The sequence below is a fragment of the Nicotiana sylvestris genome, chromosome 1, assembly GCF_000393655.2.
Source record: "Nicotiana sylvestris chromosome 1, ASM39365v2, whole genome shotgun sequence".
NCBI lineage: Eukaryota > Viridiplantae > Streptophyta > Magnoliopsida > Solanales > Solanaceae > Nicotiana > Nicotiana sylvestris.
In genome coordinates, this window is record NC_091057.1 from 140,486,672 (window position 1) to 140,505,189 (window position 18,518).

Genomic DNA, 18,518 nt, shown 5'->3' on the forward strand with positions numbered 1-18,518 from the left:
ACAAGTGCTGGAGAGTCATAAGATCACATTTCATGAGGACGAACTACCACCTGAAGGGTTGGGACACAACAAAGCACTGCACATCACTGTGCAATGTGAGGACTACTTCATCACCATGATCGATGGGGGTTCCAGTCTCAACATTTGTCCACTGGTAAAACTCAAGAGGTTGGGTAAGGTACTGCACGAGATAAAGGACAGAGCTATCAATGTAAAAGCTTTCGACGTCTCCTAGAGGTCCGCTATTGGGGAAATCAGTCTATGCTTGCAAATGGGGCCAACCTGGTTCGATGTCGATTTCTAGGTGATAGATGTGCCAGCATCTTACAATTTGCTGTTGGGATAGCCATGGATCCATGCCGTTGGGGCCGTAGCATCAACACTGCATCAGGCCATAAAATTCAAATGGAACCACTAAGAGGTGATCATTCATGGCGACCGCAGCAACCCTATATACAGTCGCTAGACCATTCCGTCAATCGAAGGAAGAAGGAAGCTAGGTGGAGAGACTTACCATCACATTGAACGGGTAAATTCTGTTGACAAAGACAAATGGTGGGATAACAAGATCGAGAGTATACTAAATTGGAGTGGGTATGAACCTGGCAAAGGGCTCGGTATGAACCTCCAAGGAATCGCTAAGCCCATAAAGCTCAAGAAACATGGCACTACTTTCGGTTTGGGATATGAGTACACCTGGGAAGAATTCAACAACTGGTTGCCACTATGGCGCGGTCCTTACTATCCTCTGGAGCAGCCGATACCCCATTTGGAGTAGACTTTCTAACTGGCCAACATTGTTTATGTGTCAAACGAAGAAGAAGCACTGGCAGCAATGAAGAACTTGTTCTTAGAGGACAATGACATGGACTGTTGTGTTGTTCTCGAGGAGAAGGGGAAGGAAATCCCCTCCATATAGGTTGTAAGAAGAGGAGCACGCCTCAATAACTGGACCATCAGGACAACCAGAGCCCGACGAGCCTCGAGGTAGCAAGGCTAATACAAGAATCATGCACTATTTTTATTTACTAGATGATTTTCCCTTCGTATTTTAATTCCCGCAATAAGATCTCCAATGTTCAAAATGATTATGCAATTTATCAAAGAATTTTTCTTATGAATCAACACTTATCATTATTTTTCTCTCATTATTTTACTTATACAACAATACTATTACTTATCTTGATGAACCGATGATTGTGACATGCAATGAGACAACGCAACAAACGAACATTGATTCAGAGAAAGATGACATACCAGAGGAGATTGTCAAAGAAGTTGAGAACTTTGAGAACAGACCTAAGTCCAACCTGGACTAAATAGAAATTGTTAACCTGGGAGATGCAGAAAACATCAAGGAAACACGCATTAGCGTTCACCTATCGCCATCAGAAAAGAAAGAATACACGGAATTTCTAATGGAATATGAGGACATATTCACTTGGTCGTATGATGACATGACTGGTCTAAGTACGTCTATTGTGGCTAATAAACTGCCAACCGATTCAACATGTTCGCCGGTAAAGCAAAACCTCAGAAAGTTCAAGCCTGATATGAGTTTGAAAATCAAGGAAGAAGTCACCAAACATGTCAAATCTAAGGTTCTTAGGGTAGTAGAATACCCGACATGGTTAGCCAACATCGTGCCGGTACCAAAGAAGGATGGGAATGTCAGAGTCTGTGTCGACTACCGGGATCTTAACAGGGCCAATCCGAAAGACAACTTCCCTTTATCAAACATACATATTCTGATTGACAATTGCGCCAAGCATGAGTTACAGTCATTTGTAGATTGTTTTGCTGGTTATCATCAGATCTGGATGGATGAAGAAGATGCTGAGAAAATGACTTTCATTACGCCGTGGGAAATGTACTATTACAAGATGATGCCGTTTAGGTTAAAGAATGCAGAGGCCACCTACATGAGAGCCATGACTACTATTTTCCATGATATGTTACACAAGGAGATAAAAGTATATGTAGATGATGTTATCATCAAGTCCAAGAAGGCCACTAATCACATGGAAGATTTGAGGAAGTTCTTCAATAGACTACAAAGGTACAACCTGAAACTGAATCCCGTGAAGTGCGCATTTGGGGTTCCTGCTGAAAAGTTGCTTGGGTTCATTATGAGTCGCCGAGAAATAGAACTGGATCTATCAAAAGTCAAAGTCATTCAAGAACTACCACCACCAAAGAACGAAAAGGACGTGATGAGTTTCTTGGGAGGCTCAACTACATTAGCCGGTTCATATCACAATATACAGTCATCTGTGAGTCCATATTTAAGATGTTGAAAAAGGATGCCACTACCATATAGACTGATAACTGCCAAAATGCCTTCGACAAAATCAAGGAATACCTGTCAACACCACCAGTCTTGGTCCCGCTCGAGCCAGGTAGACCTTTATTACTATACCTTGCAGTATTGGATGGAGCGTTCGATTGTGTTCTGTGGTAGCATGATGAAACGGGGAGGAAAGAGCAGGCCATCTATTACCTCAGTAAGAAGTTCACCCCGTACGAGGCCCAGTATTCTCTGTTAGAGCGCACCTGTTGTGCTTTGACTTGGGTAGCTCAGAAGCTGAGACATTACTTCTGTGCCTATACTGCATATCTCATATCAAGGATGGATTCTTTGAAGTACATCTTCCAGAATCCTATGCCCACTGGCAAGCTAGCCAAGTGGCAAATCCTGTTGAGTGAGTTTGACATTGTCTACGTGACTCAAAAAGCAATCAAGGGACCACCTTGCTGAGAATCCCGTGGATGGAGAATACGAGCCCCTAAAAATGTATTTTCCTGACGAAGAGGTATCATTATAGGAGAAGATATTGTAGAATCCTATGACGGTTGGAGAATGTTCTTCGATGGAGCAGCAAATTTCAAAGGAGTTGGCATAGAGGCAGTCCTAGTATCAGAAACCGGTTAACATTATTCGGTGTCCGCCAAACTCAGGTTCTCGTGCACCTATAATATGGCTGAATATGAAGCTTGCATCGTAGGGCTTAAAATGGCCATTGACATGAACATTCAAGAGTTGCTAGTAATTGGAGATTCGAACCTACTCATATATCAAGTACGTGAAGAATGGGCAACCAAGAACTCCATGATACTCCCATATCTGCATTATGTATAGGAATTAAGAAAGAGGTTCACGAAGACGGAGTTCCAACATGTTCTTAGAGTCCAGAATGAGTTCTCCAATGCATTGGCTACCCTATCATCTATGATTCAGCATCCAGACAAAAATTTCATTGATCCCATTCCAGTAAAGATCTATGATCAGCTAGCTTATTGTGCCCATGTCGAAGAGGAAGCAGATGGAAAACCTTGGTTTCATGATATCAAAGAATATTTGACGAAAGGAGAATATCTGGAGCTTGCAAATCCTATTCAGAAATGCACACTTCGGGATTGTCCAACAACTTCTTTCATAGTGGAGGAATCTTGTATAGGAGGACTCCTGATTTGGGATTACTAAGGTGTGTCGACGCAAAGTAAGAATCTTAACTACTAGAGGAAATTCATGTTGGGACCTGCGGTCCATATATGAACGGTTTTGTCTTGGCCAAGAAGATACTCCGGGCTGGTTACTTTTGGATGACTATGGAAATGGACTGCATCCAGTATGTTCAGAAATGCCATCGCTGTTAGATACATGCAGATATGATAAAGATACCTCCAAGTGAACTTAATGCAACAAGCTCACATTGGCCGTTCACCGCTTGGGGAATGAATGTTATTGGACCAATCGAGCCTGCCGCTTCTAATGGGCACAGGTTTATCTTAGTAGCAATCGATTGTTTCACCAAATGGGGAAAATCAGCATCTTACAGAGTAGTAACTAAGAAAGTCATGGCAGACTTTGTCCGCGGCCGCATTGTTTGTCGATTCGGGATTCCAGATTCGATCATTACTGATAATGGCTCCAACCTCAATAGTGACTTGATGAAAACTATGTGTGAAACCTTCAAGATCAAACACAAGAATTCCACAGCCTATCGACCTCAAATAAATGGAGCTGTAGAGGCCGCCAACAAGCATATTAAGAAGATATTAAGGAAAATGATAGAGAAGCATAGATAGTGGCACAAGAAGTTATCATTTGCTTTACTGGGATATCGTACCACAGTCCGCACATCAACCGGGGCAACCCACTATATGCTGGTTTATGGTACAGAGGCAGTCATTCCCGCTGAGGTAGAAATTCCTTCCCTAAAGATCGTACAGGAAGCTGAGCTCGATGACGCAGAGTGGGTAAAAAGTCATTATGAGCAGCTAGCCCTTATTGAGGGAAAGAGAATGAATGCGATTTTCCATGGTCAACTCTATCAGAACCGAATGTCCAGAGCCTTCAACAAAAGAGTCAGGCCAAGACAATTCACACTGGGGCAACTGGTATTAAAAAAAAACTTTCCGCATCAAGATGTAGCCAAAGGGAAGTTCTCTCCTAACTAGCAGGGTCTATACATGGTCCACCGGGTTCTGACAGGAGGATCCCTCATACTTGTAGAAATGGATGGAGAAGTCTGGCCAAAACTGATCAATTCAGATGCAATCAAGCGTTATTATGTGTAATTTTCATGCTTTCCTCATCGATGCAATTGAACTATGCCTGACCTAATTCCCATTTAAGAGGGGATACGTAGGCAGCCCTATGGGTTTAGTTATAATTCAATAAAAAAATTCATTTCCCTCGCAATTGGAAACTGGGGCAGAATTTTGAGGGGGACACTCAAAATTTCGAAGTAATTTCAGCCAATCATCGCAAGCAACAATCAGGAGCATCAACTCATTTAAACTAAGGCAGGCAAGAAAGGTTGCAATGTCCCGAACCACATCACAGTCGTCGGTTCATCTAAAAATTATTTTTAACTATACGTTTATTTCATGTTGTTTACAAAATCTGCTTTGTTTAGCAATGCTACCCCAATAATACATGCAGTATCACCAGATCAAAGCTAAACAGGTCAAGCAGAGCCAGCGGGGATATGAACTAACCTCCCCGCTTTGCAAAACTCACTATCTCTCTTTGGATACAGGCACTCGGGTTGTGAAATCACTAAACATACTATACACTCACGAGACAAACATTGTTCAGGAATACAACTCTCAGAATTGTTACACTTACCAACATTTGTTATCCATACACACCAACGACATTCTATGTATCACAATGTCCCCAACAGTCACAATATCGCAACCTGCTATTAGCTAAGAAAGCTCTATTACCATATGCCATTTTATTTCTTGCATAAGGCTACTATTTTGCCTTCCGAGACTAAATGCTGTCTCCATCTGCATTTTTGCATTGCATAAGGCTACTATTCTGCCTTCCGACACTAAACGTTGTCTCCATCTGCATTCTCGCATTGCATAAGGCTACCATTCTGCCTTCCGAGGTTAAGATCTACCTCCATCTGCATTTCGCATTACATAAGGCTACTACTCTGCCTTCCGAGACTAAACACTGTCTCCATCTGTATCTTCGCATTGCATAAGGCTACCATTCTGCCTTTCGAGGTTAAGCTCTACCTTTATTTACATTTACATGGCTGAAAGATTGCCATATACTGCACTTCATTGGCTGAAAGATCGCCACATACTACATCTCATGGGTTGAAAGATCGCCACATACTACATCTTCTTGGCTAAAAGATCACCCTACTACACTGCATGGCTGAAAAATCACCACCTACTACATTTGCATGGCTGAAAGATCGCCACATACTGCACTTCATGGGCTGAAAGATCGCCACATACTGCATCTTATGGGTTGAAAGATTGCTACATACTGCATCTCATGGCCTAAAAGATTGCCACATACTGTATCTCATGGGCTGAAAGATCACCAAATTATCCAAGGGCATCATCATTCGGAGGCATCATCTTCATAGCCCGAGAACACCATGTCATGGCCTGAGGATCCCTTTTAATCTTTTACATATCATTATTCAAAGGCATCATGGTTCGGAGGCACCATCCTCATTGCCCGAGAGCATCATTTCATGGCTTGTGAATCCTTTATTGCACACTTCATGGCCCAGGTCATCATGGTCTAAGGACATCATTCTCATCGTCCGAAGACAACATTCATGGTCCGACAGGAATGTGCATCATGTTTAAATTTACGCATAATATATGCTTGTATTGCTTATTTGCAGGTAAACTGGCGAGCGACGTCCATCTCGCAGGAGTGATCCCGCTCCAGTTCCCGCAGCCATATCAGACCTTAACCATTCACCACGTCTTGGATATTGTGTCGGTTCTTGAAAAGTCTCCATCGACATACTCCGCCGACAGATCCTGAACTACATATGACCTAATTCCTATAAAACTAGGGATATGTAGGTAGCTCAGAAGCCAGGGCGCAACCTAAATCTCTTCGAACCGTTTTGCTCGGTCAAAATTGGCCATCATATCTTTACCCGACAACTCTTCCATCTTTCCCGGGTAAATAGGGGCAGCTGTTGATACCTAATTTTTTTCTATATATTTTTAATATACAAAATACTTTCAAAATAGCATGTTTATACATGTATAAGTATGTCCAAATGTTTTATTATTTATTCTTAATTTTTAAAGATTTTTTAAACCAATTTATTCCCTTATTTTATTCATAAAATACAATAATAATTCCAAAATTATCATTTTAGTGATTAATTTATTAGATACTCATATTTGTACTAAAATATAGCTAAGATATTTTTTGCATATATTTACAAATTTATTTAGTATTTTGAAGATAAATTGCATATAAGTGTTATATTAGCCCCTTTTAAGATATAATTGCGTTTACATTCATAAATATTAAGTATGATATTATTAAATTGATAATTATATGTTACAAATAATTTTAGTACTTTCAATTTAGTTCCAAGAAATTAATTCACTATTTTTTTAATTTTAAAAGGGAAAAATTGGCTATTTAAATGATAGCCCAATTACATGTCGATTTTAGCCTAAATTCAACCCCAATTTGAACCCAAATTTCCCATCCTAATTCCTACTCATACCCGACCCCTAACCCAATTACATGACCCTACCCGAATTTCCCCACCTAACCATTCTAATCCTGGTCGTTGATCATTTAAGATCAATGGCCACTGGCTCCGTTTCCTCTTTTAACTCTAAATGACCCCTTACCCTACTTCATTATTCACATACCACCGCCCCTGAATCCCCGACTCTCTCAATTCTCTCTGCAACACCACCTAAAGTCTAGCCGCCTCCACCCTAACCCACTTTAATATCTACCTATTCATGGCCCTCCGTGGTCATTTGACCCATATACCAGCCTTCCATGGCTTCTAAGTGTTTGTTCTTATGATTTCAAGACCAGATCTTGAAAGAGCTTGGTCTAGGCCTTGCTCAATTTCAATTCATGGCCCTTCTCCGGTCATCCTTGACCTTTCTCCGGCCAGCCAAGGCCGTTCGAGCCAGATCCTTGACTCTCATGGTTAGATCGGTAACTTTCAAAGCCTTTCTCACCTTTTCTAGGTTTTCTGAAACTCTAATCTCTAAGATCTTTTTGATCTCTTTCAGATCTACTTAAGATCTGTGTTTACCTTGAACTTCTAAGCATTTTTCTCGAAGTTTCTTTAACTTGCTTTCAAAGCGACTCTTTGTCTTTTTCGATTAGGGTTTCTCTTGTTAAGTGTTTCAAAATCTCTTCTCTGACTTTTAATATGTTCAAGATGTGTGCTTGTTTGTTTAAATTCTTGCTTGACTTGTCTGTTTACCATCTTTCGAACTCGTTGTTGTTGAAAACCCTAATTTCTTTTGGGTCTTAGTCAAGTTCTAAAAGCTGTTTGTTAGATGAGTGTTTGTTTGGTTAAGTCTTGTTTGATCTATTTTTATCATCTTTTAGGCTTGACTATTGTTGAAAGAATCTATGTCTTTGGGTCTTAAATGGTTCGTTTGAATACCTGACTTGATTTGAAGTTCTTTGTTTCAGAATCTCTTTTTTCCTTTATGTGATTCCTTTGATTCTAGGCTTATCTTTAAAACTTGACTATGATTGAAACCCTAATTTTTCAAAGGGGTTTCCCTACCTGCTGCTGTGAAACTTTTGCATGTTATGATACTCTATTTTTCTTTTCCTATTGACTCAATGTGACCTGACCTACTTGATTGCTATGCTTTGAATGTTTACTTTACTACTAAGCCTTATACCTATTTCTGCATGCTGTTTCTTTTGCCAATGAATCTGGCCTCGCATGTATGGTGTCCCTGCTCACCCTATTTAAATACTGAAGTGCAGAAGCATGTTACTTCTTTGATTGATCTTCAATCTTGTGGCTGATTTCAAAACCTTTCTTTTATGAATTCTAATTTCACTCGCCTGTCAAGGTTAATTGATTCCTTTCCTTATTTTTCCTTGCTGAATCCTTTCCCAAAATAAGTATATTTCTGTACTTAGACTTGATTACTTACTCAATGGTTTTACTACTCCTTTTATGGCAACAATCATTCTGCTTACAAACGGATTTTCTTTCCTTATTTTGAGCCTGTCACTGTCCGTTAAGCAAGTGATCTCTTAATTAAAGGGGATTCACCTGGTTAATTGATTATGATTGTAATTATTTCTATATTTGTATTGAAACTTTACTTATTACCTTACTTTTCACATGTTTTCAAAAGCTTTAAGTACCATGCACCTTCTCTTCTTTCAAACACGAACACTAGATTTCAGAACACACACTTCACTAAAAGCTGTCTCTCTTTTCTCTGTTACTACTTGTAATGCTGCCTTATCTAGCTGGATGAAGACCAAGGCTAGGCTTTGGGAAACTTGCCTACTTTTTGTTTCTGCATTTGTTTTCTTTATTAGTATTTCCTAATCACTCTTCCAGCATCAACAACAACATGTTTCTTTACTAATTCCTTCACTCCTACATGTTTCCTACTTATGTTTAATCGAGTTTCATTATCAAGCATGCTATGATCTGCCCTTTCCTTTTTTCCGAATTAATGTTTTCTCATGTGTGAACCCAAAACCCTATACCCTCTATGTGTTTGTATATTTGTTTGACGGCATGCCAGTATCATACATTGCTGTGCATGACCTAAACCTAACCCTCTCTAGGTCATATGTTCCATATACCCTATGTGTTTGGTATATTTGGTTGGTTTGGGGCATGACAGTATTGAATACTGTTGTGCATGACCCAAAACTGATTCCCTGGGATCATAACCTCCATATCCCTTCTATATGTTGTGTGTTTTGGTTGGTTTACGGGCATGACAATACTATCTATTACTGTATGTTCCCAAACTTGATCCCTGTCTAAGGATATATGCTCCTTGCAATGTATTTCCCCAAAACCCTGACCCCTTTGTGCAATTGCTGATTTTGTAATTTTAGCTTTACTGCTACTGCTTTCAAATCACCCCTCTCCCCTCTCCATTCTCCACTCAATTTTAAATCTCTACTCTTGCACTTCCACCGTATTCTTAGACTTAAGTTCTGCCCCTCTTGTGTGAGCCTTGCCTTGGGATCTATGAGCCCCCTCTAAACTTGGACACGTAAGGGCTGGCCCTTCCACACTGCACTTATCTCTATTTAGTTATGTAACTTGGGTGTGAGCACTGCTCGGGGTCCTCTTGAGACCCTTAGGGAACTTTGACACACTCAAGTCTGAGAAAGGCTTTGAAACAATGGCACTTGAGGTGGTTTATTCCATAATTCAGAGAGGAAGTCAAGAATCAGGCTTCCTCTGGTTATAAACATTTGGGTGGCTTGGCTAGTGAAAGGGTCTGGGTAATTATGCATGCTCAAGAATTCTTATCTGAGTTATGTAATAAACTGGGCTGCCTCAACATATTGGAATTCCCTTACCTTAGTATTTTTAAATTCAAACCCTAAATGTGTGTTTAAGCCATGCTATTTATGTGTTTCACTTGAGGAGGTATACATGAGCCTTTATTTGTTTACATGCTTCCCCCTAATGTGCAGTATTATGTGTTTTGTATGTCGCCTTAGATTCTTTTCACCTTTTGAAACCAAAAGTGAGCCAAACATCTCTCCCTTTTAGGAATATTAGTCCTAAGTTCCTCCAGGACTGATAGGAAGGGGGCAGGTAATAGCATGTAATAGATATTGAGACCAATCCGCGCTTTAATACCTTAACGGGGCGAGAAGGGTAGATATGGATATGATGACCAGTGCGCTAATACCACGTGTATCCCCTCTTCTGAGGAGTGTCAAAATGGGTATTGCATTGATGTGATCCATATTATATATAAACTTAAGACCCTCTTTCCCCTTTTATTTGCAAACTTCTATTCAAAACCCTTCTCTTAATTGTTCTTTCTAACTCTTATGTGTTTAAATTTAAATCTCCTACTGTTTGAGCCTATACTTGTCTATTTTCTCAATTGCTCAAATTCACAATAAACTGTCTGGCCGGGAACCATACTAGTGGATCCTGAGGGGTGCCTAACACCTTCCCCTTAGGATAATTTCAAGCCCTTACCCTATCTCTGGTTATCAAACGAACTTCCTATCTCTGGTTATCAAATGAACTTAGAAGTGAACCCTTATATGTGTCCTAATGCACCTTAAATCATTAGGTGACGACTCTTCAAATGAAAAACCCAGTTCCCCAAAAGGAATGAGTTGTCCCATTCCAAATGTCACAAACCTCACCTCCCGATTGCACTAAGAGGGAATAAAGGGGGCGCGACACTGTCCCCACTTGATCCTCTGAACCTGTAGGAGTTTCTGATTGTGTGCTTGTATATGTTCCTGCCTGCTACATGTTTGCCCTCATATGCTCCATATTTGTCCCTCCAATCCCATTCATTTGCTTGTGTTTGCTGGACTATTCTTGGTCCTTGGTGTGATGCTAACTTTATTTTGGTTCTGAGATTGGTATGCATGCTCCTTCAAATTGTTTTCATCAGTTAAACTTTTGTCACAAAATTATTCCAATTAAGTCTCTCTTTTCAAAACTGTTTCTTACTTACCCTTTTTCAAAAATATTCAAAACTATGTCGAGCACTCTCACTCTACTCTTAGACCACTAAGTTCTACCCCTTTTGTGTGAGCATTGCCTTGGGACCCTTGAGCTCCCTCTGAACTTTGACACACAAAAGCTGGCCTTTCCACACTGCACTTACTCTATCTTGGCTATGAAATCTGGGTGTGAGCACTGCCCGGGAGCCCTTGAGGTCCTTGGGGAACTCTGACACACCTGGATTATGAGAAAGGTTGTGAAGCAATACTTGGCATTGAGGACCTGGAGACTTGGGCCTATTCTTTAGGCTCCCTATAATTAACTTCTTATTTTTCCTTTATTTTTAGTTTTGTAATTCCTATTCAAAGTCCTGTAATAATTATTTGTAAATGACTATGGGGTTGGATAGTGAAAAGAGGTGGGTAATATGCATGATGTAGTATAATCCAGGGTAGAAATCATGTTCCTAGGTTTACTTTCTATATGCGCAATAGCAACCATGTTTAGGTACAACATGCCAAGTATGTCGTGCATTAGATATCATGCTATTTAGGATTTACATGTACTGTTTTCAGCATCTCATCCACACTTAGAAATCCTGTCTATAGGGTAGATAATAACAATAAAATAAGGTGCTATTATGTGATTCTGCCCATGTAAATATATTCTGAAATTTCATTTAGAAATCCTGCCTTAGGGTAAACGTGTTAACACAATTTGTTATTTATGCACTCACCATATTACAATCATGCCCCACACTTAGAAATCCTGCTTTAGGTAAACAACATCAAAACTGTCACTCCTGCCCATTTTAAAGTTGTGCATAACTTGATGTGCATTTAGAAATTCGGTTTAAGTTATTATGCATCATGCTGCATTAGACATCATGTTATAGGATCACACTTATTCAATCACGCTAGTCTAAGTACAGATGTATAAACAGTCCTCCTGTTCTAAACAAACTGGTAATTAGTCTTTGGATGTTTGCAACATTTAGACTTGCATGCTATTAGGTATAACAACCTGGAATTATTAACAAATCTGAATAACTGCTACATATTATTTCACGCCTAGGCAAGCCTTAGGTAATCAACTTTAAAATAAAACCAGAACCGTCTTTGTGATTAGTGTTTAACTATCAGCATGTTAAAATCAGTAGGCAAGCCTGATTAGGACTTCCTCTCTGAGTTATGTAATAAATCTGACTCTGTTGTTATCACTTAGATACCATGTTTAGGATCTGAATTTAGACCTTAATTGTGTATGAGTCATGTTGTTGCGTGAAGGTATATCTGAGCCTTTTATTTGTCTTTCATGCTCCCCTTTGATTGAAGTCCTATCTGTTTATTATGTGTCACCTTAGTGTTTTTTACCTTTAAACTTGAAGGTCTGCCTAGAACCCCCTTTTTATAGGATAGGAGTCCTAAATTCCTCCGGGACTGATAAAAAGAGACGGGCAACAGCATGCAATAAGGGTCGAGGCCAACCCTCGTTTTAATTACCTTCATGGGGTGGGAAAGGGTAGATATGGATATGATGACCGATGTGTTAATACCGCGTGTAGCCCCTCTTTGAGGAGTATCATATCGAGTATTGCATTGATGTGATCCATATTATAAACAAACCTAGGATACCCTTTTACATTCACAAATATGCTTAGATTGTAATTCTTTTCAAAATCTAGCTTTTCATTAACTGTTTTTTGAACATATGTGTACTTAAACTTAAATCCCCTATTATTTGAGCCATACTTGTTTATTTGCTAAATTGTACAAATCCACAGAAACTGTTTGGCCGGAAACCACACTGGTGGATCCTGAGGGGTGCCTAACACCATTCCTTTAGGATAATTTCAAGCCCTTACCCTGTCTTTGGTTACCAAACGTAGTTAGAAATGAACCCTCTAGGTGCCCTAACGCACCTTAAATCGTTAGGTGTCGACTCTTCAAAATTCAAACCCCTTTCCCAAAAAGAACGAGTTGTCTCAACCAAAATGTCATAAACATGATTTCACGAGAAAAAGGGGGCGCGACAGGCAGTACAGTAGGGTCAGCAACCAATGATTGCAGCACTAGTTGCCCAGCCTCCCATAGGTGGGAGATAGACGGGTAGGGGCCATCCTAGAGATGAAGGCTAGACAGGGAGAGGTCAGCCAGCTACTACTCAGTCAGGTGGAGGCTAGCCAGCCAGCGTTCCAACCAGAATCTATGCCTTTCCGGCCAGACCAGATGCATTGGCCTCAGATGCCATTATCACAAGTGTTATTTTCGTCTGCGGTAGGGATGCTTCAGTGCTATTTGATCCAAGGTCTACCTATTGATGTGCCGGAGAATTTTGGCACATTTAATACCAATTGCTTAGATTTTAGCTCGTTTTAAATGCAATTATCCTTTATACTTATGTAATTTTAATGTTTTGCAGTGTATGAGGCTTAAGGACCCAAGAACATGGAAATGAAATCAAAAAGCCGTAAAGGACAAAAAAAGGCAAAATGCGATCACAGATGTGAATATGCAGACCACAAATCCAATATGCGTACCGCATATTGCTCAGAGGAACCGCAAAGTCCAACAGTCTGTTTGGCCAAATTCAAGCGCAAGAAATGCGGTCCATTATGCGACCGCATAGCAGGGTTGCGGGCCGCATAATGGATCGCAAACCCCCTGTAGAAGTTGCTGAAGTCTAAAATGCGGTGACATTATGCGGTCGCAAATTAATAATGCGGACCGCATAGAACTAGGGTTTCAAATATGCAATGGTTTTGACGAGAATGCGGATCGCATATCTGTTATGTGACAGAAATGCAGTCGCATAATTAACCTGGAGAGGCATTTTTGTTCGAAATTGGTCCCGAATTTTAGCCCACTATAAATAGATTTATTGGGGTTTTATGGAGGTATCTTGTCTGGTTTTTGAGCTACATTCCAATCTTTGAATATTCCTCTTTTTTGGAAGCTTTAGGAGTGAAGAATCTTGTACTTTGTAAGCTTTATGACATTTAGTATTCTCATCTTTTTGTATTTTAGCATGAGTAGCTAGCTTTAAATACTAAGGTTGTGGACCCTAAATGGATGTTATGTTAATGGGTGTTTAACATTGAATATATATATATATATAATGATTGGTTTATATATATTTATTTCTCATTCTTCATTTATTGTTGGTGGTTGCAAACATTAACAAGTGCCATTAAACTCTTTCTTTACTTGAAAAAGGGAGTTAGGGTTTGGTAGAAGTAAATATCAAAGACTCAAGGCTTTAAACCTTGTTTAATAGAATCACTTAGGTATAAGTGAGTTTTATTTTGCATAAATTGATTTCTCTTAATTGCAACTCTTTTATACTTGGAAAATCATAAAAAGGAAATACTACCCAACTATTGGAAAATATTGGGTAGTCATTTAGAAATCGTTTGCATATCTAGAGGACCTTCCATTAGAAATATATCATATTAACACTGATAGCATTACATTTCATTGAAGGGGACACAACCTTGGTTTAGTTAATCAAATTAATTACAACTTTAATTAATCATACTTGTTACTATATCACTAAATTATCACACAATCAATTATAATATTTTGGTTACTCTAACGGAATAGAAATACAATTTAAGTTAATATTCACACGACTCAAGTAAACTTTTCACGCCTATTCCCTGTGGGATTCGACCCCAACCTCGTTCGGTTACTATATTTGACATCGATCGCTTTACACTATTTTAAGGTGTAATTTGAGCATATCAAATTTTGGCGTTGTTACCGGGGAATACGGTTTTGAAATTACTAATTAATTTGTGCTTTACTTTACGTCTTATTATATTCCATCACACTTTGCTTGTTTTGCTTGGTGTTGATAGGAAGACATGGCCGAATATGAGGAAGAAATGAAAGAAAATCCTTTTGCGGACATAGATGAGTACATTGAGGATATAAATACTATTGTACCTCCGGTTGTTGGTGCTGCAACTTTCAAGGTGGAACATGGTTTAATCCTAATGCTCAAAACGGAGGGGTTTTTCAGGAATTCCATTGATGATGATCCGACACAACATCTTAGATACTTCTTGGGTGTGTGTGCGATGCATAAGGAGAACAATGTCTCAGATGATGCCCTAAGGTTGAGGGTGTTCAAGTACTCACCAGCTGGGGACGTAAGGAAATGGCTTCAAAATATGCCACCAAATTCCATTCATTCTTGGCATGAACTTGTCCGAGCATTCTTAGCTAAATGATTCCCGCAAAGTAAGAAATCTGAGCTCCGGGATAAAATTTTCTTTTTCAAGCAAGTACCGGGAGAACGTATACGTGAGGCATGGAATCGATTCAAGTTATATTTGGTGAGGTCTCCTAATCATGGTTTTTCGGATTCTTTTTTTTTTGGAGAAATTCTACATGGGTTTAGATGTTATGAACCAATCTATAGCCAAGAATGCAGCTGATGGATCTTTTATGGATAAGACATTCGCAAGGATCACACAAATACTTGACAAAATGGCAAAACATAATCAAGCTTGGCACTCAGAGGAAACCAGGTGGAATTGCCTATGGTTCTCCCTCCTTGACCACCATGATTAAAGAGAATCAAGAAAGATATCAACTAATTGCAGAGCCTGCCAACAATGTCAATGTTTTGACAAAAATGTTCACTGAAAGCCAAACGAATAAGGTAAATGTGTGGAAGATGTGCAACCATCATCAAGTGAAGATTATGAGGAAGCCAACTATGTCAACAACTCTCAAGGAGGCCATCAAAGGAACCAATACCAAGGTCAAGGATAACAAAATCAATTGAGGCCTAACCCGCAAGGACAAGGCAACCAACAGTGGCGAAATGGCCAAGGTGGCTCAAATCAAAGAAATTGGAATAACAACAACAACAACAACAACTTCTCAAATCGGAGTTCAAAACCTTATGCCACCAAAAGGTCAATATTCAAATCAAGTTTCTTCAAATGATTCCAAGTTGGAAAGCATGCTTGAACGGGTATTGCAAAATTAAGAGAGGTCTGACACTTCTATGAGGAATATGATCGAGCTTGTTGGTTCTCATACCGCATCCATTCAAAAATTGGAAATGCAAATGAGAGATCTTTCTAGGTAACAAAATCCGAAGCAAAAAGGGACACTTCCAAGTGACACAATTGCGAACCCAAAGGGTAGTGGGAGTGGTCCAACTTCTCATTGCATGGCAATTACTACTCGGAGTGGGAAGGTACTTCAAGGAGAGAACGAGCAAGTGGTTGAAGTGGAAGAGTCTGAACAAGAGGTTAAGGCAGAAGTTGAAGAGCCAATTATTGTTGAAGCTAAAAGAGTTCCGGAAGAGTTAAAGGTGCAAGAAGAAAACCGGGAAGAGGTAAAGGAAAAGGTAAAAGAGACACCAAAAGCTCTACCACCTATTCCTAGACCTCCTCCTCCTTTTCCTCAAAGACTTGCTAGGAAGGTTGATGATAGGAAACTCGAAAAGTTCTACGACATTCTCAAGAAGTTATCAGTAAACATTCTATTCGTGGAAGCATTTCAAGAGATGCCGAGTCTTGCCAAATATTTGAAAGACTTGATCACCAAGAAAAGAACCACCAAAAATGAAATGGTGAATATTACTCACCGGGTTAGTTCCATCATTGCAACAACCACCGTTCAAAAGAAAGAAGACCCAGGAGCTTTCACTATTCCATGCACTATTGGGGCACATGATTTTGCAAGAGCCCTTTGTGATAATGGGGCTAGCATCAACCTAATGCCTCTTGCCATTTACAAACAAGCAAGTTTAGGTATGCCAAGGCCCACAAGTATGATATTGCAAATGGCCGATCATTCCATAAAGAGACTGGTGGGAATTGTCGTTGATGTGCTTGTAAAAGTGGGAAATTTTCATTTACCCGCCGATTTCCTAATCCTTGATTGTACAGTTGACAAAGAGATCCCTATCATCTTGGGGAGACCATTCCTTTCCATAGGAAGAGCACTAATGGATTCAGAACGGAATGAGATCAAATTCTGTGTGAATGATGAAGAGGTTACATTCCAAGCAAGCAAGGGTATGCAACTACCACATGAATATGAAAGCATCTCGGTGATTGATGTTGTTGATAAAGTGGAAGATGTGGTTGAAATGAAGATGGAAGAACAATGACTCAGTGAGGCGTTGGCGGCTATTTTGGTAAACTTTGACGGTGAAGATATGGAGGGGTATATGGAATCAGTCAATGCATTGGAAGGGCTTGGGTCCTACACTTATGCTCCGAAAAAGCTCTCTCTCAACTTGGAGAATAGAGCCACTCCTCCTGCCTTCAATTATTGAGCCACCGCAACTAGAGCTCAAACCACTTCCACCACACTTGAGGTATAAATTTTTTGGCTCAAATGATACTCTATCGGTAATCGTGTCTTCTTTGTTGAATGATGTGCAGGTAGAACAATTGTTGAATGTCTTGAAGAAGCATAAGCAAGCTATTGGGTGGGCGGACATCTAAGGGATTCCTGCCGGAATTTGTGAACGCAAGATCCAATTGGATAATGAGAGTAAACCAAGTGTGGAGCATCAACGAAGATTGAAACCTTCCATGCAGGAGGTGGTAAAGAAAGAAATCATTAAGTGGTTGGATACCGGGGTTGTCTACCCCATTGCGGATAGTTCGTGGGTGCATCCAGTACAATGTATACCAAAGAAGGGAGGCATGATAGTAATTCACAATGAAAAGAATGAGCTTATCCCAACACGGACAGTCATCGGGTGGATAGTTTGCATGGACTATCGGAAGCTCAATAGTGCCACGTGCAAAGACCATTTCCCTATGCCTTTTATTGATCAAATGCTTGATCGGCTAGCGGGAGGTCATTCTATTGCTTTCTTGATGGGTATTCCGATTATAACCAAATCAACATAGCATTGGAGGACCAAGAGAAAACAACATTCACTTGCCCTTATGGAACTTTTGCTTTTAGCCGTATGCGGTTTGGTTTGTGCAACGCTCCGGCTACCTTTCAAAGATGCATGATGTCCATCTTCATAGACATGGTGGAGGATTTTCTAGAGGTTTTCATGGATGACTTTTCGATGGTAGGTGACTCTTTTGAGAATTGTCTTGACAATCTTAGACAAGTGCTCCAGAGATGTGAGGAGACCAACCTTGTGCTTAACAGGGAGAAATTCCACTTCATGGTGGATGAAGGCATTGTCTTGGGGTATAAAATTTCAAAACATGGCATAGAGGTTGATCGAGCAAAAATTGAAATCATCTCCAAGCTTCATCCACCAACATCGGTAAAAGGTGTCCGAAGCTTCTTAGGGCATATCAGATTCTATCGATGCTTTATCAAGGACTTCTCCAAAATAGCAAATTCTATGTGCAAGCTCCTTGAGAAAGACACCAAGTTTATGTTTAAAAAGTGTCTTACAACATTTGAGGAACTAAAAGAGAAGCTCACCACAACACCCATTATTGTCACACCGGATTGGTATATCCCATTCGAGCTCATGTGTGACACCAGTGGTGTAGCCATTGGAGCATTTCTGGGTCAACGGCATAATAGGGTTCTCCATCCCATCTAT

At 39.9% G+C, this 18,518-nt stretch overlaps 1 protein-coding gene across 1 annotated transcript; it reads left to right on the forward strand.

Annotated features, from left to right (window-relative positions):
- Positions 1-16,151: 16,151 nt before the first annotated feature.
- On the forward strand, positions 16,152-17,099 carry LOC138875242 (uncharacterized). Its single transcript, XM_070154068.1, has one exon. The coding sequence runs from the start codon at positions 16,152-16,154 to the stop codon at positions 17,097-17,099; it is 948 nt and encodes a 315-aa protein (XP_070010169.1).
- Positions 17,100-18,518: the final 1,419 nt, after the last annotated feature.

Coding starts and splice junctions, on each gene's coding strand:
- LOC138875242 (XM_070154068.1), top strand. CDS start 16,152: ATGGCAATTACTACTCGGAGTGGGAAGGTACTTCAAGGAGAGAACGAG.